General features: G+C 38.0%; 1 protein-coding gene across 1 annotated transcript in view; it reads right to left on the bottom strand.

Annotated features, from left to right (window-relative positions):
• Positions 1-23,559, bottom strand: part of slc7a9 (solute carrier family 7 member 9) — a 62,890-nt gene that overhangs the window by 13,932 nt on the left and 25,399 nt on the right. Inside the window, exons 3-8 of the mRNA XM_043706833.1 lie at positions 21,177-21,324; positions 15,468-15,710; positions 12,760-12,885; positions 10,568-10,667; positions 10,301-10,345; positions 6,181-6,304 (exon numbers count right to left, since the gene is read on the bottom strand). Of these exons, the coding sequence (XP_043562768.1) occupies positions 6,181-6,304; positions 10,301-10,345; positions 10,568-10,667; positions 12,760-12,885; positions 15,468-15,710; positions 21,177-21,324 (786 nt within the window). The remainder of the gene's footprint in view (positions 1-6,180; positions 6,305-10,300; positions 10,346-10,567; positions 10,668-12,759; positions 12,886-15,467; positions 15,711-21,176; positions 21,325-23,559) is intronic.

Below are 23,559 nucleotides of genomic sequence, written 5' to 3'. Positions count from 1 at the left end.
GACCAATAATTGTAATAGAGCAAAAACAAGGTTATCTTAATATATCACAGATATGGCCTCAGTTGGAGTACTATGTATAATTCTAAACACTATACTTTGGAAGTATGTCAAAGCCTTTTCGAGAAAGTAGGAGAGGTTTACTGTGAGGTATCAGGAATAAGGAACTTCAGTTTTGTGCATAGAATGAAAAGTCTGGAGTTGTTCTCCTTAAAGTATAAAGGGTTAAGAGGAGATGTTCAAAATCATGAATTGTTTTGATAGAGAAATAAAGTCAAATTATTTCCACTAACAGTTCAGAGTCAGTATACAAAAGACAGAGATTAAAGCTGATTGGCAAATGAGCTGGAGACAACATGAGGAAATATTTATTTTCTGGAGTGTGTTATGACCTAGAGTACACTGCCAGAAAGAGTGGTGGAAGCAGTTTTCAGTAAGAACATTCAAAAAATAATTTGATAATGGCTTAAATGAAAAAAAAACGTTACATGTCTATAAAGAAATGGAAGGAGTATGGGATTATTTAGATAAGTACAGCAAAGAATCAACACACTTCTAACAAATTGGTCGTTCACTTTTCAATATTGTTGCACCAAATATTGCTGACGCCCCAGATTCCTTTTACTCAATACAAGTTATTGAATTTGTATATGTAGATGAGTGTTTAGATTATTTCAAGTAACCTCCTGATAGGTGGTTTACTTTTTGCACATTTGCATTATTGCCTTATTCAATAATGTAGCAATATCATATGTAAGCATATATCCTCCTTCTTAGCTGCTGAAGACTGGATCTTTTTATTTTATATCATAGAACAGTGTATGATCCAAGAGCTGATAATTATTCTATTTGCAGTACTGCTATTGGATTCAACACTGCCTCACCTGGACTATCATGTTCACATCTGCCAGCAATTACTGCACAGACCATTGATTTCACTGAATAAAACAGCCAGTCAATATTGAATTACCAAGTCAGATAAGGTTATTAGAAAAAGCTAAAATTTTTTGAAATGTGACATGTTATTCAACAGACATTAAACAAGTCTGAGTGATAAATATTAATTAATATTTAGAATGTATGCCCAGATAACAGCATATTAATTCTAGATAAATTTCTCTCAATAATGCAAAATATTTAAACCAGAGGCTAATGGTATTTTATTAGGTACGTTTCCAAAATGACGTAAGAAGTACATTCAAGAACAAAATGAAACAGGAACAGGCCCCAGTTTTTATTTAATTAATTACTTTGGTGGAGCACATAATTGGCTTGAAGTAGGAAAGCAGATTGTTTTTAAACATTATCAAAGATAGAATAGGATTATGTTTCATAAATTTAGAGCAACTGATGGTGTTTTTTCATAAACAACCAATTTTTTTGCAATAACCAGTAGATTACATCAAGGCAAAGTTTGCATGCACAAATTCCCAATCAAACACATTCATCACTTGAACATGACAATATCTCATGCTTTTCATTGTAATGGAGAAGCAACAATGATGTTAAATAGAATGTGAAAGTTAGATTTGTTAAAATAAACTGTACAATCTAATTACTGCAAAAAACAAAACATTCACAATGTTTCTCAATTAATCCTTAATGGGTCACAATGCTCTTTATAAATGTAATATAGAGTCATAGAGATGTACAGCACGGAAACAGTAATGTTTCAGGAATTTTGATCTGATTCTCCCACCCAAGATTTGGAAGGGTTTAGTCAGTGTAATCTATTATAACTTGAATTGTTTGTCAGGAGAGTACTGGAGAGAGTCAGTCATGGCTCAGTTTGTAGCATTCTTGTCCCTGAGTCAACAAATGTTTCCCCATGTTTACATCTTTCACTATTACTTTTATTCTGTGTCTTTGGGTACTGATTCAACTGCTACTAGAAATACGTTTTTCTTATTTCTCTAACACTTTCTGAATTTAAGGCTTAATCCAAGACTTGAATTTAAAAATTAAGGCCGACACTGCAGTGCGGTACTGGTACTCCACCATCTTTTGGACAAGCTGTTTTGGACGGACCAAGGCCCGGTCTGTCCTCTCGTATCAATATCAAAGTCAGAATGTCGGTATTTTGAAGAAGACTGGGGGAGTTATACCCAGCCTCCAAACTCAGACAGTACTTAATTACCTGCTGTATGGCAACTTTTCTGTTAATATCACTTTTGCTTCGTTGATAATTACTTTATTTGTACCCTCTTGTTGTCAACCTAGGCACAGCTTTTCCCTATCTACCTGGTCCAGACCTGCATAATTCCATCAAATCTTCAGCATATCATTAGTGAAAGCTTGTAAATAGTTGAAACCCCAGTTCTGATTCCTTTAAGGATGGCTGTTTTTGATGCAGAGAGCATGGGTTCAAGTCCCACACTGGCTGAAGTTACCATGAAGAACTCTCCTCTTTATACGCTCCCCTCGCTTGATGCATAGTGATCCTCCAGTTAAACCATCACCATTTGCCCCTCTCTAATGAGCGAGTAGCCATATGCTCTGGTGAGGCTTCAGTGATATCACCTTGACCGATTCCTGTAGCACTCCACTAATTTGTCAACTGGAAGAAGAGACAATTGTCCATTGTATCTGCTTCTTATTAGCTGACCAATCCTTTATCCATGCTAATGTAATAGCCATACATCACGTAATGTTATCAGCAATCTTTGATGTGGCATCTTATCCAATGCCTCTGAATTGAAAGAACACTGCATCTACAAGTTCCCCTTTATCCATTTTTCTTGTTACAGCTTCAAAATATTCCAAATATATTAGTTAAACATAATTTTCCTTTCACAAAATCACATTGACTCTGCTTAAGCTCATCATAATTTTTAAAAATGAATTTCACCATAATCCAAGAGGACAACAGGCTGCTTTCTCATTAGAGAAAGGTAATTGGTGGTGAGTTTAACTTGAGGATCAGCAGAGGGGAGGTTGATAAGGCAGAGCCTGCACAGTGACCTGAGCAAGAATTAATGTGCACTGTTGCCATCACAAACAAGCCATCTCTCTAAATGTCCCGTTATAACCTTGTCAATAATGGATTCTACCAATTTCCCTTTGACAGATATTAGATTAGTGTACAGTTTCCTACTTTCTGTTTCCCTTCTTCCTTGAATAAATGTGTGCATTTATTATTTTCTAATCCCCTAGGGTCCTTCCAGAATGTAAAGAATTTTAGAAAGTTAACACCGATGTCTGTACTATTGCTGTGGTCACTTCTTTTAAGACTCTGGGTTGCAGGCTTTGGAGGCTTGTCAATCTTGAGGTCTTTATAGTCTTTTCGCTGGTGATGGTAATGTTTTAAATTCCCTTTTAATTTTAACCTCTTGATTTTCAAGTATCTTTTGGAAACTTTCTAAGTCTTCTACAGGGAAAGCAGATGAAAATCTGTCTTCAAGGCCTCCTCCGTATTCTTGATTCCCAGTATCAATTCCCCAAACTCTCCCTCAGAAGACTATATCAGTTTTAGTTACTCTTTTCCTGTTTACCTACTTCTAAAAGCTCTTGTTCTCAGTTTCTACATTATTGTACTAGCTAGCTTTCTCTAATGCTCTATTTTCAACATTTTTAAGCTATTCTTTGCTGGTATTTGAAGTGGATTCAATCTTCTGACCTACCAATAGACTTTGTAGATGTGTATAATATTTCTTTCAACTTAATACAATTTTAATTTCCTTTTTTATGAATGAAAGATGCATCATTTTCAAAGAGTCTTTAGTTCTTGTTGGGATAAATCTTTGCTGAGAGTTATTTAACATTGCATTACAAGTCTAACACTGCATCTTTACTGTCTACCATCTAACCTAGTTTCCCAGTCTATCTTAGTCGAAAGTGTGGCGCTGGAAAAGCACAGCAGCTCAGGTAGCAACCAAGGCGCAGGAAAACAATGTTTTGGGCATAAGCTCTTCTTCAGGAATGTTGGGGGGGAAGGTGGCTGTCCTTGGCAATGTGGGAGGGGAAATTGAAGTGGTCAGCCACAAGACGGTGGGGTTGTTTGATGCACGTGTCTCAGAGATGTTCTCTGAAATGTTCTGCAAGTTGGCATCCTGTATTCCTGTAGAGGAGGACACAGTAGCTGAGGTGTTTGGATGTGCAGAAAATCTGATCTGGATGTGGAAGGATCCTTTGGGGCCTTGGATGGAAGTGATGAGGGAGGTGTGGGTGCAGGTTTTACACCTCTTGCAGTGGTAAGGGAAGGTGCTGGAGGTGGCTGGTGGGTTGGTGGAGGGCGTGGATCTAATGAGGGAGAGTCGCAGAGGAAATGGTCTCTGTGGAATCCAACCCAGATCCCAGATGCAACCCTCCAAATTGGCACCACCCTCTTGAACTGTCCTACCTGTCCATCTTCCTTCTCGCCTATCTGTTCTACCCTCTGCTCCAACCTATCATCCCCCACCTGATTCTACCTATTGCCCTCCCAGCTACCTTCCCTCACCCCCTCCTATTTATCTATCAGCAACCCCCACCCCGCCACATTCCTGATGCAGGGCTTATGTCTGAAATGTTGATTCTCCTGCTCCTTGGATGCTGCCTGACCTGCTGTGCTTTTCCAGTGCCACACTTTTTGACTCTGATCTCCAGCATCTGCAGTCCTCACTTGCTCCTAGTCTATCTTAGCCAGCTTTTTCATGGACCTGTTAGCATTCTGTTTAGTGCATATTTGGTTGAGACAGTAATTTAGGAAAACCATGGTTGGGGGCTCAGTGGTTAACAGTGCTGACTCACAGCACCAGGGTTCCAAGTTCGATTCCAGCCTCGGGCAACTGTCTGTGTGGAGTTTGCACATGCTCCCCATGCCTGCATGGGTTTCCTCCAGGTGCTCCAGTTTCCTCCCACAATCCAAAAAAAAAATGTGCAGGCCAGGTGAATTGGCCATGCTAAATTGCCCATAGTGTTAGGTGTATTAGTCAGTCCAAGTGTCAGTGTGGACTTTGTTGGGCCGAAGTCCACACTGTAGGGAATCTAATCTTTAATCCCTCCCATTTTTCATCCTTATAGACTTTACCTTTTACTCACTCATTTGATTTTGAAACCTATTACACTTCTACCTTAGCCGTGTTCTGTTACTTATTAACCTTAAACATTAATCTTATTTCTCTTCCCAGGGTTGATGCTACACTAATTGTGTATTTCCTGCATTTGCAAACAAATATTATAGGGTTTGAGCTTTTGAATAAATTTTAGAAATGAATATATGAACGTTCAATTCAGGAGCGGGTCATTTAGCCCCTCAGGTCTGTTCCACTATTCAAGAAGAAAATGACTGATCTGATTGTAAACTCAATTCTAAATTCCTCTCTATCCCTGATAATCTTTCACCTTCTTGGTTCAAAATAATCTGCCTACCTCTGCCTTAAAAAAACTATTCAGAAACAGAACCACAAAGAGTCATAACCTTTGGAGGAAAAAAACTTTCTTCTTGTCTCTGTTGTAAATGGAAGGCCCCATTTTTAAACAGAAACCCTTTGAAACATGAGACCCTCTGACCTCACACGCCCGCCCCCCCATTCATTCCCATTTGTGTCTCACAACCTTCATGCCAACCCATGAACCCAACCCATTCCACATGTGCCACTTACCTATCCCCATTATTCTTTATTGACTGAATCCCAATTTAATACCAGCCCATGACACCCCATCACCCATCTTTATCCTTACATGCTCCATGTCAACTCTCATTGTAGGCAGACCATATTCTGATATGAAATAAAGTTCTAGATACCTATTACAAAATCCATTATATAAAAAATAGTCCCATTTATGTAAGCCTATTTAAATCCTCTCAAACACAATCCCTTAAAACTGAATAATTGTATTCATAATGCATCTCCATGAAAAACCGATATATTTAAATATCCTTGAAAATCTACTGCTGTTTTTTGATTATATATTAATAAATTATTAAAATAATGTTGACAGTGGCTGAGAGATAAATGGGAGGGGGTGAGGTTTGGCCCACAAGCCTCATTCCTGATGAAGGGCTTATGCCTGAAACAGTGATTCTCATGCCCCTCAGATGCTGCCTGGCCTGCTGTGCTTTCCTAGCAATACTCTCCAGCATCTGCAGTCCTCACTTTCTCCTATTAAAATAACGTGTCTGGAAAGAATTTTCCAATTACATTCGGCAATTTGTTTATTTCTATAACTTGAAGATTGACTAACAGCTCGAGAGATACTTACCACAGCAACCGCAGAAGACTGCAGAAGTTCTGTGGGAGTCATCACGGTAAAGTATGCAACATTAACCAGGATGTAACAAACTGTGACTAAAGGAATACCAACCATGATGGATAGTGGTAAATCTCTGTCAAACAAAAATCAACAGCTCCAATTAGAATATTAAAACTTACAAACACATCTTAACACAATACTGCCTAAAAGGTGGTTACATATGTATAAATCCACACTAAAATATTTCCATTGCTTTTCATGGTATTATCATTGCACATTTTCAATGTTTCTTAGACTCCAGGTGACTGTAAAATTTCAAACTGTATAAAAAACTAAGGATTAGCCAAGCCAACACAGAACAGTTTGTTAACTCCAGTAGTTCAGAAAATTCTAGAAATAATGGCCCAGATATTATGATCACAGGGATGTTGGAGCAGTATTGACATCAGGATTATGTGGAATCCCTAACATCGCTGACTCCATGAGAATTGAGAATAAACTGAATTTTCCAATGGGCAATTCCCCTGCATCTAGAACCCTTTGGAAAAAGTTCACTGAATTAAGAAAATCCATTGGGTTTCCACTGACTCAAGCATATCCAGGAAGACTTAGAGCATTTGAAACCCACTATAACTCTTGGATAACTATTAAACTAAGCCCTCAACACCAAAATCACCACTGAATCTGCCAACTGCAACTCACCTAACCCCTGTGAACCACCCCCAAACAGACCCAATTCCACTTCTTCTGGTACCTAACCCTGCCCATCAACCTGAGACCGGTCCAGTCAGCCTGACCACCCCACTTCAAAGCCAACATCTCTCCCATTCCCAACTAGATTCAGGACTAACACTCTCTCTGTAAACCCCCCCCTCCAACCCCCATAATCCCTCGGTGCCCCACTCCATGATAAAATCTGACCTGCACTGATATTCCATCATACCAGCCTGACACCATCTAGCAGCAAACATCCCACCCAGATGGATTTATGGATGTCCAACCTGACGATCTCCATCCTGCTGTCCTGACACCCCTGGACCTGACCACTGTCCTGAAAGTCGGATCCAACAAACCATCAGCACCACCTCACACCACTGAACCCCAATATTCTATTACCATAAGCACTCATCCACGTACCTGGCACCCCAACCAATCTGATATCTTAACTCCACACTTAGTGCCAATGTGTCTGGCTTGGTGCTGGACACAGAACACGTAGACTCGTTGGTATAAAAAGGACCATAATTTCTGCATTAATTCTTTTCCTGCTGTGTACCTTGATTCCTGGAAAGGTTTGTAATGGGAGATCCCTGTCCATGAATCTCCAGTGCAAAAGATATGCAAAAGTAAGTGGTTAATGTTTAATCCCAATTGATGTCAATAATCCCAATTGCAATATGAAGACCAATAATTTGGGACAAAATTAAAAGTCACATGGACAAACATGGGTCTAATAAGGGCATGGATCTTTTAAGGGACAATCGTATTTAACTAATGACTTGAGTTTTTTTGGTGAAGTAACAGAGAAGGTGATCAGGGCAATATTATTGATGTACTAAATACATGGGCTTCGAAAAGGTATTTGATAAAGAGCCACACAACAGACTTGCATGCAAAGTTAGAGCTAATGGAATAAAAGGGACACAACATGGTTACAAAATTGGCTGAGTGGCAGAAAATGGAGTGTAATGGTTAATGGATGATTGTCAGGCTGGGGTAGGTTTGTTCTGAAGTTCCGTCAAAGGCATTGTCTTTCTGCAGGTGTTACTCTACAAAAGGATATTTACAGTGACAAACAGATGAGATTCTCTCATTTCTAACTCCTATATAATAATTTATTTAGTTCAAGTAGGAAGCTATTTAAATTGTATCTGTCTGGTGTATCCATGCAGAAAGCCAGTATAAAATTCTGCATTATATCTTGTTAGGTGTTTTTTGTATGTCTGAAGGGTTCTCTTGGATGTGGTGCTGCTGTCATTCTGTTACAAACCTGTTCAGTGATACAGAATCAAAAGTAATCAAATTTACCAAATTACCGTCAAATGAAGAAATTATAAACAAGTTACCATTTTTTGTAAATTTTACTTTAACATTAATCAAAACCAAATTAAATTAAACATGATTTAACAGGCAAATGATACCTCAGAGAAAAAGGTAAAAATAACTTTCAAAGTATATAAAACAAAGATACACCTTACAGAATCAGGATTCTCTCTCTGCTCACACACATATCTCCACAGACTCCTGCAGAGGGGTACCTCATTGTCAGGTACTCAGCCTGATTGCGGAACTTGGGACCAGAAAGTGTGGGAGCCTCCGAAATCCATTCTCCCTGCCACAATCCCTCCTCCTGTCCAATGGCCCTGACCTTGTAATACCCATCCCACCGCGCCCCCAAACCCCCCACCCCCATTCAGTTCTTGTCTCTCTCACTGATCCAGGTGGCTAAGAGGGAGAATTCCCAATAGCTATGCATTCATGGATTCATATGAGACAATGGGCCTTAGAACGATCATCAATATGAAAAAGATCTCCAACAGCCTGTTCGTGCCATGCATCATGGTCTTCTGACTATGAAGATCCAAGGTATGCCATTAAATACGAATCATCAATTTTCATATCTTGGGAGCCTCTTTTTATCAAGGCAGACATTGTCAATTTAATTCAACATCATTACCACTGTGCAAGTGCATGACAAAGACATCAAACTCATTGTCTACAGAGTAGTAGTGTTGCCTACCATTCTGGATGTGTTAGACACATGGTCAATGTACAGCCGACATCTCAAATCTAATAAGAAGTGTCAACCGTAATGCCTCTGCAAAATCCAATGGCAGGCCAACAATTGAGGCTCTAGTTACTGTTAATCAGCTGTGTTGGGTTGGCCACATCATCCATATGCCCGATACAAGGCTTCCAAAACAAGCTGTCTACTTCGAGTCTTGTCATAGAAAGTCGTTGCCAGGAGGGCAGAGAAAATATTTTGAGGAAATCCTCAAAGCCTCTGTTGAGAAATTTAACATCCTTACCAACTCTTGAGATTCTCTTTCCCATGACCACCCAAACTGCAAAAGAAGAACGAGCAGGAGGTGCCAATCATTTCAGTCTCTCAAAAAGGCAAACAGTCGAAGCTGTGTGTGAAAAGCTCAGCATTTTACCCAGCCACCTCTTCAAACACCACTCACACCAACTGCAGCACAGTATATGGATCCATTCCTAAACAAGTGACTGGTTCATTATCTCAGGACACATGCATCTGGAATGCAAGAAAGTCATCCTCAATCTCAAGAGACTGCCTAAGATGAAGAAAATGATCTTATAACCAATAAATAATTTTAATATGTAGTATTTTACCCAGCCACCTCTTCAAACACTACTCACACCAACTGCAGCACAGTATATGGATCCATTCCTAAACAAGTGACTGGTTCATTATCTCAAGGACACATGCATCTGGAATGCAAGAAAGTCATCCTCAATCTCAAGAGACTGCCTAAGATGAAGAAAATGATCTTATAACCAATAAATAATTTTAATATGTAGTTACTTGTATGTGGGCGAATATTTTTCCAAAACGAAATCCGACAGATTTTTTAAAATGATGATCTACTTATTACTCTTGGCTGAAGGAGAGGCATTGTCTTGGACTTCGGGAGAAAATTCCTGCAGTTCAAATGATGATGTGAAATGTATTATCTCCAAGTAAACCAGTGAAATGGATCGCAAATTAAAAACCAATAAAGTGCAGGTGATTTAAATCTGAAACACAGAGGATGTACTGGAGAAAGTCAACACGTTTGGCAGCAATTGTACAGAGAAAAAGAGAATAATGTTTCAAGACCAGTGACCCTTCATCAGAATGGAAAAGTGGTGGGGAATGGTGAAATTAACTACGAGAAGGGTCACTAGATGCGAAACCTTAACTTTGCTTCTCTCTCTATAGATGTTGGCAGACAAACAAACAGGAGAGCCTTAGTTTAACATTTTGCTGAATCTATTTACATTCCTTTGGTACTGTCAGCCTTGACTATATGTTGAAAACTCAAAATATTTCATATTTTTAACTTTGATTGGTATTGTAGGACCTAAATATATTTGCATTTTGAATGCAAAACCAGAGTTTTCCTACCTGTAGGGATGCTTCAATTCCTCTGTGACAAAGTTGAGTTGATTCCTAGAAAGGCCAGACGTAAGCACAATATACGTATTAACACCAATATCAAATTAAATTGATTTACTTTAAATAATATGAGTGCTTCCAAAAATAATTGCAAACTTTTGAGCATCTAAATTTGATAGCAGGGATTTCATCTATTTTGGTTAAACTTTTGATATATAGGCATTCTCCACTGAATAACATAACACGATAGAAAAACACAATTAGAGTGTCTCTTACCATCCATCATAAGACCAAAGTCCATTATAAAATGCCAGACTAATAGAACCAAAGGAGGTTTGAGCTCCATCAAAGGAATTTTTAAAGTTCTGTGTATTTCCTGCAGAGGTAAGTGTACATTATATTACGTATTTGTTATTTCTAATTTGTATATTTGATTTTGTGCATTAATGGTAATTCTTAGTCAGTGTCAAATAATGTCATTTTAAGATCTTTGAAAAGCAATCATAACCACGTGCCCACAATTAGCTTCACAGGGGAACAAAGGATGGGCCATAAAGCAACTTTGCTCATATTACTCATATTGCGTACAACCAGAGGATACACTTTAAAATAGTTCTGTTTGCTTGTGTAAGACAAAGTTTTTTTTTAAAAAGCATACTACTCACTACTTGAAGCAGTGTAAGATTGGTACCTTGGCCAACATATGCCACTCATCCAATACTGCCAATAAAAACCTGGTCATTCATCTCACTGTTATTGCAGAATGGCTTCCTTGGCCTTAATGACCACAGACATTGCATTCCAAAAGGTATCTGTTCTAAGATTTTTTTTTGTTATCTGTTTTAAAATGTATCTGTTTTAAGATTTTTTATTATGATACTATATACATTCATGTATTTATTTAATTGTCCAATAATAGCCCACATCTGTTAAATCTTCATACCTATTAATGACAGATTGAATACTATCTAGGTCTCCTTAAGCAGGAGTAAAACCTAGGAAATTCAATTAAATGATTTAAAACAAAATAATCTTTCAAGACTACATCAGAGAAAAATACCCAAGAACAATTTGAGTATACTTCTTCCAATAATATCTTATATGGCTACATAGTTAGGTGCATTTAATGTGACACAATTTGGGGCATCACAAGTACTTCTGGAAAAGCTACTGTTTAGATCCAATTCCTGCAAATTTCTAAATATCTCTTTCCATATTGTTTTCATTTTCAAACTGAAATACTGTGAGTAAATTAGATCTAGGTCTGGACAATGTCTGGGAAAATCCAGAAATTGTACTGATTGCTTCCAAATCTTTGGAAACGCTAATGAATTGGCTAGTGAATGATTCCTTGTGTGAGGTATTGATAACCTGAGTTAATAATAATATCTATAGAATAATTCTGGTTATTTATAACTGTTGTCTGTGCATTTTCTATTTATATCAATGTTAATATAATCAGATTACGCTTCCATACAGAAATATAATACAATAACAAAAGTTTCCAACTTTAATACACTGTCTCTATGATTAATCTATAAATATATAGTATTTATGGCAAAATTTAATAGGTATCGTTAATATTTTATGATCACTTTTTTCAAATAATCCCAATTTCAATTTCGGATAGTGTACCTTGGCTAATTTTTCAAGGTTAAAGTGATATCTGCATGTCATTATTGCCACCACACCAATTACAAGTGCATTGCATTCCATTTTTAGCAAACACAATATGGCTGGACAATTGGGTGACTGAGAAAAAAGCTTCCCAAACCAAATGGATGAAAAAATAATGTATAATTTAATAATGTAATATCAATATTATACCTGTAAATAACTTGCCAATCAATCCTTTAACTATGGTAAATTTAATTAATGGAATATCTAATACATTCATTTATTGCAGCAGATGAAATAATAATGTATTTTCCCACTGGATGCAATGAACAAGTGTGTCAGAGATTTCATTTATTAAATCGACCACAGTTAAAGACTGATTGGCAAATTATTTACAGGCATACTTTAATACTGCACAATTTTATTCTGAGTAGAACCTAAACACTTTCATAGTTTGAGAACTTAATCCATGTATGTGGCCAATACCTGCAGTATATTTCCTTGAGTTAAACACTAAAATATTCCACACCAAGTTATTCCGATAACATTTTAATAAATGATGTGTATATTTAGATATTTCTGTAAAACTCAGAGAAAGCTCTAATTAAGTCATTAAATGCAAATCTCTCTCTGTTATAATAGTCACAATTAACATTGAGTAAATCAGGACAGCAGAACTAAAGTCTATTTTTAAAGTTTGGTACTATAACTTACTCCTAGAGATGAACATAAATTTTTTAAAAATCAAGTTATGTGTAAAACTGATGAGAACAATATTGAATTTAATCTAAGATTGGAATTTAATGTAACTTTCTATTGACATTCATTGCCAAACATCAGTAACATCCCACCTTGTGCAATGAGAACAATCCCAGCCACAATGATGACAGTGACAATGAGCAATTTGGCAGCAGTTAAAAAATTCTGAACGTAGCTAGCCAGTTTGACGCTAATCGAGTTCAAGAACGTGATCAAAACTGCAAAAGTTCATAAAAAAACAAAAATCATCAAAAAAGACAAATGAATTCATTTAGCAATCTCAAAGTATGAAATATTTCATCCTAAAACACATCTAAACCCATAGGTCCAATCTCATTCTGTCACATAATTCTACTTTAGAACAGCGAAGTACATATAGCCAATCTATCATACTCAGTCATGACTCACAACAGCTCAGAGGAAGGGGAAGAAGTTCAAGGCTCTACATTCAGGTCAGAGGAGCAGCTCCATTTTGTCTAATTGGGCCCTGGAGATATTGGCAGCCAGGAGAAAGCTCCAAACTTCTTCTTGAAAAGATGCTATCAGGCAGTAGTTACAAGACAAGGTGCAAGCAATGGCTCAAGCAGGCAGTGAGGAGCTTGAAGAGTACTGCAAAGGCTCCCTCATGCAGAATTCAATCAGCAGTGCCTCGGCCTCGAGCATCACAGGATTGGCCATGAGGCGTGGCTGCAAGTTGAAAAGGCATGATTGCGGAGAGGTCACAAGGCTGAGCACTGGGAGAGGACATGTGTTGAAAAGCTGGGGCACAGGAAGCAATCTCTAGTCAGAGTGCACAAGAGGCCATGTCAAACTGGCACCATTGGGTTGGGTAAATTATTTTAAATTTAATAGCATGTCACTCAATGTGGTTACCAGTCCAAGTAATTTATTGATATTAAAGCAAATTAATACTAAACTGAGCAATATTAAATGAAGTCCTAATAGTTTTTCAGTATCAGCTACAGTCTGTTTCTGACCACAGTTTTACTCTCTTGGACCATATATCTTTCCTCTGCCACTTTCAGTGATGTCTATGCGACTATCATTTTGCTGTCTCACAGATAATCAGCATTACTGGATCTTCATTCCCAAGAAATACCTCTATCAATGTGTCCTACAACACTCTGCCAGGACATAAACGTGGTGTCACTGTTTAAGAAGGGCGGTAAAGACAAGCCAGGGAACTATAGACTGGTGAGCCTGACCTCGGTGGTGGGCAAGTTGTTGGAGGGAATCCTGAGGGACAGGATATACATGTATTTGGAAAGGCAAGGACTGATTAGGTATAGACAACATGGCTTTGTGCGCGGGAAATCATGTCTTACAAACTTGATTGAGTTTTTTGAAGAAGTAACAAAGAGGACTGATGAGGGCAGAGCAGTAGATGTGATCTTATATGGACTTCAGTAAGGTGTTCGACAAGGTTCCCCATGGGAGACTGATTAGCAAGGTTAGATGATCTCACAGAATACAGGGAGAACTAGCCATTTGGATACTGGCTCAAAGGTAGAAGACAGAGGGTTGAGGGTTGTTTTTCAGACTGGAAGCCTGGAGGGTTGTTTTTCAGACTGGAAGCCTGTGACCAGTGGAGTGCCACACGGATCGGTGCTAGGTCCTCTACTTTTTGTCATTTACATAAATGATTTGGATGCGAACATAAGAGGCCCAGTTAGTAAGTTTGCAGATGACACCAAAATTGGAGGTGTAGTGGACAGAGAAGAGGGTTACCTCAGATTACAACAGGATCTTGACCAGATGGGCCAATGGGCTGAGAAGTAGCAGATGGAGTTTAATTTGGATAAATGCGAGGTGCTGCATTATGGGAAAGCAAATCTTATCAGGACTTATACACCTTAATGGTAAGGTCCTAGGGAGTGTTGCTGAACAAAGAGACCTCAGAGTGCAGGTTCATAGGTCCTTGAAAGTGGAATTACAGGTAGGTAGGATAGTGAAGAAGGCATTTGGTATGTGTTTCTTTATCGGTCAGAGTATTGAGTACAGGAGTTGGGAGGTCATGTTGCGGCTGTACAGGACATTGGTTAGGCCACTGTTGGAATATTGCATGCAATTCTGGTCTCCTTCCTATCGGAAAAATGTTGTGAAACTTGAAAGGGTTCAGAAAAGATTTACAAGGATGTTGCCAGGGTTGGAGGATCTGAGCTACAGGGAGAGGCTGAACAGGCTGGGACTGTTTTCCCTGGAGCGTCAGAGGCTGAAGGGTGACCTTATAGAGGTTTACAAAATTATGAGGCGCATGGATAGGATAAATAGGCAAAGTCTTTTCCCTGGGGTTGGGGAGTCCAGAACTAGAGGGCATAGGTTTAGGGTGAGAGGGAAAAGATATAAAAGAGACCTAAGGGGCAACTTTTTCACGCAGAGGGTGGTACGTGTATGGAATGAGCTGCCAGAGGATGTGGTGGAGAATGGTACAATTGCAACAGTTAAGAGGCATTTGGATGGGTATATTAATAGGAAGGGTTTGGAGAGATTATGGGCCAGGTGCTGGCAGGTGGGACTAGATTGGATTGGTCGGCATGGACGGATTGGACCGAAGGGTCTGTTTCCATGCTGTACATCTCTATGACTCTATGGCATCATCTGTCTGCCACACCCATTCATTTAGGTTGTGCCTTTTCAACATACCTCTTTGAATATTTTGATCTTCTGTGGGACTTGCTTATTCTGTGTCTGAGTGTTAAACGTTGGTTCATAATGTTCCTCTGAGATGTTTAATCATAAAATTAGAAGCAGTTATATGTGTTTGAGGAATGTCCAGTCTATGAACAATAATAATACTTACTAATCGCAACTGCAGCAAGACATTTGATGACAATCTGTGGGGGCTCACAGCCAGGATAGAAGGGTGTGGCTGCATATTCTGCAAAACTCAGACAGATTATAGCAAATGAAGAAGGTTTCGTAACAACGATACACATCCATGAATATAAGAATGCAGGAATTGGGCCAAAAGCTTCCAGGAGATATGAATATTCCCCTCCTGATTTTGTGATCATTGTTCCCAAGTCAGCATAACACAATGCACCTGGGAAAACAAGAAAAATACCATCAGAGCATTTTGTACCATTATATCTACATAATGAGTCTTCAAGGATATATTCCAGTTTAATTCAAATTTTTTAAATTGAGAATATAAGAATTTACGATACAGAAACATCCCATTGATCTTTGGTTCATTGTGATCATTGATAATCTGGACCTTCAACTTCACTTTTCCACATACTCCCCTTGATTTCCTGAGAAATGAACACAGAATCACAGAATCCCTATAGTGCAGATAGAAGCCATTCAGCTATTGAGTCTGCCCCGCTCATCTGAAGAGCATCCCACCCAGACCCTGTAACCCCACATTTAATATGGCCAATCCATATAACCTGCACATCTTTCCACTGTGTGAAGAAAGCAGACCACCTTGTGGAAACCCATGCAGACATGGGGTGAATATGTAAACTCCATACAGACTGTCACCCAAGGATAGAATCAAACGCAAATCATTGTTACTGTGAGGCTTCTGTATTAAACACAGAGCCACTGTGCTGCCCTTTCATCTTTCCACCTCAGCTCTAAAACAGTCAATGAGAACCCTCTAATATAAGGAATTTTTAAAAACCCTCTGAGTGAAGAAGACTTCTTGTCTGAGATTTAAATGATTGGCTCCTTTCGTTTGCTTTATTCTAAATTCCCCAGCCAGGGCAAACGATGTTTTTATGTCTACCCTGTCAAGCCCCTTCATTATCTCTCATGTTTCAGTCAGATCAGCTCTCATTCTTCTAAACCCTGGCAGTACAGGCCCAATTTACTCAGCCATGACAGGACAATCCTCTCATTCCAGGGACCAATTTATTGAAATTTTGCTTTGCTGTCTCCAATGTAAGTACATCTGTACTGAAAAATGGACACCAGAATTATATGCAGTATTCTGGGTGTGATCTCATAAATACCCCATATAATTGTAGCAAGACTTTATTCCTGCATTCCAAACATCTTGCTGCAAAGAGTAATTCATCATTTGCCTTTCCAATTTTTTTTGCTGTTCTTGTATGCTAACTTTCTATGTTCCATGTAGAAATGTACATGAGTGTCTCTGAACATCAACATTTACACATTTCACTTGTTATAATAAATGATATTCTGCATTTCTATTCTTGCAACCTAAGTCTGACCTTGTTTCCTTATCACTGAATCTATCTGTATCTCTTTGAAACCTTTTTGTATCTTCTTCAAAGCTTGCATCCAAATCTATCTGTGTCTTCAGGAAACTTAGATGCATTACTCTGTCGAAGACATTGACAAATTCCCACAGCTTGGAGATTTCACAAACTAAATTGCTTTTCGGCTGATATAAAACTGCTTTCTTCAATCCAGAATTCAAACTACTAACGGCCCCTAATCTGTTTCTCTGGATCAAAAAAATTCAACTTTTTAAACATTTCATCAATTAATCACACAAAATTTTGATCAATGCATTTGACTTAAATGACAGGTCTTCTTGGAAGAGATATAGTTAGTTCACTGTTATAGAGTCATAGAGATATACAGCATGGAAACAGACCCTTCGGTCCAACCCATCCATACCGACCAGATACCTCAACACAATCTAGTCTCATCTGCCAGCACGCAGCCCATATCCCTCCAAACCCTTCCTATTCATATACCCATCCAAATTCTTCTTAAATGTTGCAATTGTACCAGCCTCCACCACTTCCTCTGGCAGCTTGTTCCATACTCGTACCACCCTTTGTGTGAAAAAGTTGCCCCTTAGGTCTTTTTTACATCGTTCCCCTCTCACCCTAAATCTATGCACTCTAGTTCTGGACTCCCTGTTATTTCTAAATGAATTTCTGAACTTTTAAAAAAGTTACTTTCACAAAACTGAAGCCACAAATCTACTTTATCTCTATTCTACAATCCAGATTCCTCATGATAATGACACATTATATATTTTTATCATACTACATCTACCACTTCCCCTTTATCCACAGACCATCTGGCCCAGAGATAGGTACACTACCACTGCACCACAAAGGAATCTTCTTCCTTTTTACATACTTGCAAAAATTCTTACAAATTCTTTTTAAATTCCTGACTAGTTTATTTTAATTGCTTTTTTTAAACATCAACTTTTTGATGGCTCTTTGCTGGTTGACAAAATGTTCAATATCCTTAAACGTTGTACATGCCTTACAACATTATAACCCTTTTCTTTCCCAAGTAATCATATCCAGCTCTTCCTTTGTTTTGGAATAGTTGGTCTTGCTTAAGTTTCAAATTTAGTAGATTGCAATTTTGAGGAGGTGAGGAAAGTGGCAAGAAAGACAAAAATTTGCCATTTCAGCCAGGATAGATACTTGTCCCTTTCTACCAATGTTAACAAGTGAATTCTGGATCAGAAGGCCCATGGGCCATCTTCTCATCCTCCAGAAATTAAGATCCTTATGTGAACAATTCATAACCACCTACAAGCCTCAAACAACACCCCACCACTATTCAGTCCATATTGTCTGCCATTCTGCCAGGCAAGGAAAGTGGCTGCCTTCCTGATAGGAAAACCAAGCATCCTGCCTGCTGGGTTGGTAGGAACCTTCATTTGCCCAATTTAGAGGTAATGGGACAGTGGGTGGCTGATTAAAACTTCCCCAATAGCTTTAGATTATTGACCCTGATATCCCTGACCCTTCTTTCCCATGGCCCTCACCTACAAACTAGTTCGCCTGGTATCAATCACTGGGAAAGTGCTAGAGTCTATTAATAAACAAGTAATAACAATGTGCTTAGAAAGTCATGGTCTTATTAGAACAAACCAAGGTTTATCATGAAAGAAAACACTTTTCTGCTTACTAGTACAACTCTTTTTGCAGCAATTACTGCACAGCTTGGGCCTTTAGTGACAGTCCCTGAAGCTGCCAGCCTCTGATTGGCTGGTAGTCTCATGTTAGAAGGCAATTCAGTGTCAAGACTCCTGACTGGATGAGAAGCTCACCAGATAGCCCTTAAGTTCCTAACTTGTGTTTGATATGATGAGTTTTCTCACTGGTGGGAGAGGGATGTTATCATCACCAAATTTGCCTTCCCCAAAGCTTACTTCACAGAGCGTGAAATCTCAGTGTTAATGTGTAATTCAAATGTATTGTAAATCATTAGTTCCAAAGTTAACTTTTACCATGCGATTGCTAATTAACCTTGCTCATTTCATAACACTAGATATAAAACAGCTTTATCCACAACATAATATATTGCACCAGGAAATGCATTTCTAGAAAAACATTCTTCAAAATCAACTTGCAGTCCACTTTTGGCAAATCTGATTATTTCAGTCAATATGCAAATCAAAGACCTCCACAACTATTGCATTGTCATTGTTACAAGCTTCAATACTTTCTTATTTAACATTCTGTCCAAAAGAATAAATACTTTTAGGGAGACTGTAAATTATTTCCACTAGTGCTTTTTGACCCTTGCTATTTTTAACCTCCACGTTTATTGATTCAGCCTTCCAAATTTCCAAGCCAAGACATCCTGATGTAATTCTATCTTATCAGGGTCACTCATCCTTCTTTTCCATTCTGGCAGCATTTTGTATTTCTGATCCTTCCTGTTCCACAAAGTAACATTGACAAACCTTTCTATTGCCTCAACTTTAAATTTCTAAATCTCTCCTCATCCAAACCCGCCACCCTCTGTGCAAGCTTAAAGCAATTTTCCTTAAAATGTTATGTACCTTTGGAACATTTATTTCTCAACCTTAGTCAACCTGCAATCTTATATTGTAATGGTAATTACATCTAAACTATCTATCTCTATTATTGTTCCTCATTAACTTATGTTATTGTAGATACTCTACACATGCTTATAAAGACACTTCATTATTTTACGCCCTACATGGATCTTACTCTCTGATGCACTAGTCGGTTTCTATTTCTGTTCCTTCCTGTTTCACAAAGCCACATTGATATACCTTTCTATTGCCTCAACTTTTATTTTTGGATTTCTAAATCTCCCTTCATCCGTACCCTCCTCCCTCTGTGTAAAGTTAAAGCTATTTTCCTCAACTTGACCATATATGCTAGTGCACTATTATTCTTGTATGCTCTCTTCCTTCCTGTCACACTCTGGTTAACATTGCTTATATCACCTTGCCTTTTCTCTTTAACTTTCCAAATCTCCCCCTATTTGACCTGTTCCTACCCACCACCCCATCTCACAACACTATTTAAAGTCCTCACTATACACCTAACTATATGACTTATTTTCCCAGACTGATTACTTTTCATCATAACTGAAACATTAACTCTGTTACTCCTTTTTGCAATGCCGCTTGAGGTGCTAAGTAAGTCTAACATTTTCTGGTTTTATTTCAGATTTCCTGTTTCTAAAGTATTTTGATCTTGTATTAGTTTAGGACATTTAGCGTACATGTTCTTATCAAGTGGGCCTAATACACAATACAAATTAAACTCCATCAGCCATTTCTTAGCCTTTTGATCAAGATCCCATTGTACTCTTAGATAACACTTTTCACTGTCCACTGTACCATCCATTTTGGTGTCATCTGCAAACTTATTAACCGTGCCTCCTATATTCTCATCCAATCACTTATGTAAATGGCAAACACAAGTGGACCCACGACTGAAACACCACTGGTCACAGGCGTCCAGTCCTAAAAAACAACCCTCCACCATATTAGGTTGGAAGTCTTCCCTTGGGTAGGGGACCAAACATTTGTGGGACATACGAATATATGAATTAAGAGTAGGAATAGGCCATTCAGCCCATTGAGTCTGCCCACCATTCAATAAAATCATGGCTGATAACTTTACATTCCCATCTACCCATGATAACCTTTCAGCTTCTTAATTATTAAGAATTTGCTTATTAGGAATAAAGCTGACACTAAGAAGTATGTTGTGTAGAACAATAACAGTTGCACTGATTCATTCCTGGAGTATTTTGAACTGGTTAATAATAGCCTGGTACATTTACACTCTTTTCTGAATTCTTTCATAATTTTGAGTGCTCATTGTATAATTGCATATTTAATCTTCAAAATGAGAAACTGTTGTGGGAGTTGGTGAAAGGTTTTGACATTTGGATTGAGAGTTTATAAGTGATTTGTGAAATTTTTATTTGAATTGATTTTTAACAATATTATGGAAAGCGAACAAATAGTGGTTCATTTTTAATGACTGGGAATTTTTAATCAAGCATTACATTTCATCTTCATAAGATAATAGATACTTTTCCATTCTTTATGGCTCTAAAAAAGATGTAAACCTTTAACTGTATAGATTATTAATTATTTCCATGTCTAATCATATCCTTTCCTCAGCAGTTGAGAGATATTGTAATTATTTTTTGATTTTTGCTGTAAAGGAAAAATATTATAAAATTCCAAAGTACATCATTCTTTTTGCAACAATTTCTCTTTATTCTATGACTGGTTAGAATATCTGTGGTCTGAAACAAATTGGTTAGGATGTTATTTTTTGCTTACCTAATGTTGCTAGGACTCCACAAGCTGACCAGACAATCAAACAAGGTCCCACTGCTCCAGTATTGGATAAAACAGCTTTAGGCGAGATAAAGATTCCAGAGCCAATCATTGTTCCTACAATGAGACTGACACCACTGATCAAGCCAACCTTTACAAGGAGAGGCATAAAGGAGAAAAAAATGCTTTAACAAGAAAACAATGAACAAAAGGCCATTTAGCCCATTCTGTCAACAGCTTGGGCAAAATTTATTCATTGATAGAATACATATGACCTATTTGTGATTCTTGAGAGAATGTTTTGTATAATTATTCCAAGAGATACCCTAGAGATAATCAAGAAGTCTTCGAACGTTTTTATTAACCCAGTGAAAATACCAAGGCTCCCATACATTATTTAAAAAGGTTCATTATCTTGGCCTCCTTTTTTGAAAATTTGTTGATCTGAACCCAAAGTCTCTGCAGTTGTACTTCTTTATAAAGTGTTATCATTTAACCTATATTTCCTCTCCTTTGCTTGCTCCAAATATATATCCACTTACATTTCACTGCACTCAATTTTATTTGACATTCATCTGTCCAATCCACAAAGCTCCTGAACTCATTTACAATCATTTGTACAGTTAACCCATGTTGTTATTTTATGCCATCAACAATTTCACCTCATGAACAAATCCAATTCATTTATCTGAAAAGACACCACAATCATTTGGGTGACACCAATTGCACAAAATAAGCCATTTTATTTACTGTTCCTGGGCCAATTGTTATTCCAAGCTGTGATTTTAGTTTCAATCCAGTAAACCCTTAGTAGTTATTTTGCAGTATCCCATCTCTCTCAAAACAAGATTGAGAGAATGAAAACCTTGTTTTGATTATATTATCTGCATTAGGTAACTGCATTCTGAGCTATTACAATAAAATATTAGAATGAAATCTTTGCCAATTTAGGTAAGGAGATTGGCTCTGATGGTCTGTAATGAATAATGCACCAAAGTACAAAGATAAGCTCACTGAGGACTTTGGTTGCAAAATCCTGTGGATTTTCCAAAGTCAAATAGAAATTGTGCAACATAGATACCATTAGCATTTTTGAGTATCGGGATTGCACACCTATTGAAGAGATAGGAAGTCCAGCTGAAGGTGGCTTATCTGAGGAGCTGAAATTCCAGACACCACACCACCACATGATAACTTGTTGCTCTCTTAGCCATTTCCTTATTTTGTTTCTTTTTAAATCTCACCATTTTTCTTTAGGGGTCTATGCAGCAACACCAATATAAATCAAAGTGGTTCTCTGTTCTCCAACAAGTCATATTGAAATTCAGGACATAGGGAGTGCAAAGAGTCTTTAGCTGTGCTTATGTCAATATTTTGAGCAGGTGGAAGTTCTGCCCACAAAAAGTCAACCCAAATCTAGCATGTCAGCCTAATTGTTAGTCTTCTGGTATGCTTCTGCCAAAGTCTCAAACATCTGTCATTTTTCTGTGTCAAAGTATAGATGCACATATTTTAACAAGGAAAACATGGTGGTACAAATTGTTACAGGAAATCTAGCTTCATATTCAGTTCATTCTTGTGCAGTGGCATATTGTTGGTTGTATGTTCTCATTGGCAATGCACTGACCTGCTGTATAAAATTGGTCACAGCTCAATGAAAAATCCTTCCAAAATCACTGCCTAGAATGATAGAAAATCCATTCGTGAGAGCAGTTACATTGAAGGTAAGCAAACGTAATTGCAAAATGTACCTGCAGATCCTAACTTGGAGGTATAGTAAAACCTTTCTATGAAACCAGAATTATCTTAACCACAGTTCAAATCAAATATTGTGGTTTTCATAATTTCCTCGTGATTTGGATTTTCTCTATTTGATCACCATTTCCTTCTGTAATTCAAATGTTCTGTTAATGTAGCAAACCTTCAAACAAACATTTCTCCAAGCAAGTTCATTTGTATACCTGCTTTTATCATCAATTTCTTCTTTCTCTATCCTTCCTGAAGATGTTGACACTTTCTCCATAGTACAGATTTATGACTGATGGTCACTCTCTGCTCCTTTTCCCATATCTTGTGATTCCTTTGAAAGCCTCAACAAAAAACTGCAGAAAGGATGTTTTATTGTGGAGAATATCTTTGAGGAGAAAGTGAGGTCTGCAGATGCTGGAGATCAGAGCTGAAAATGTGTGGCTGGAAAAGCGCAGCAGGTCAGGCAGCATCCAGGGAACAGGAGAATCGACGTTTCGGGCATAAGCCCTTCTTCAGGAATGAGGAAAGTTTGTCCAGCAGGCTAAGATAAAAGGTAGGGAGGAGGGACTTGGGGGAGGGGTGTCAGAAATGTGATGGGTGGAAAGAGGTCAAGGTGAGGGTGATAGGTCAGACTGGG

Source organism: Chiloscyllium plagiosum, chromosome 17, assembly GCF_004010195.1.
Source record: "Chiloscyllium plagiosum isolate BGI_BamShark_2017 chromosome 17, ASM401019v2, whole genome shotgun sequence".
Taxonomy (NCBI): Eukaryota; Metazoa; Chordata; class Chondrichthyes; order Orectolobiformes; family Hemiscylliidae; genus Chiloscyllium; species Chiloscyllium plagiosum.
The sequence above is the reverse complement of the archived record's forward strand: the minus strand, read 5'-3'. Positions and strand labels throughout refer to the sequence as shown.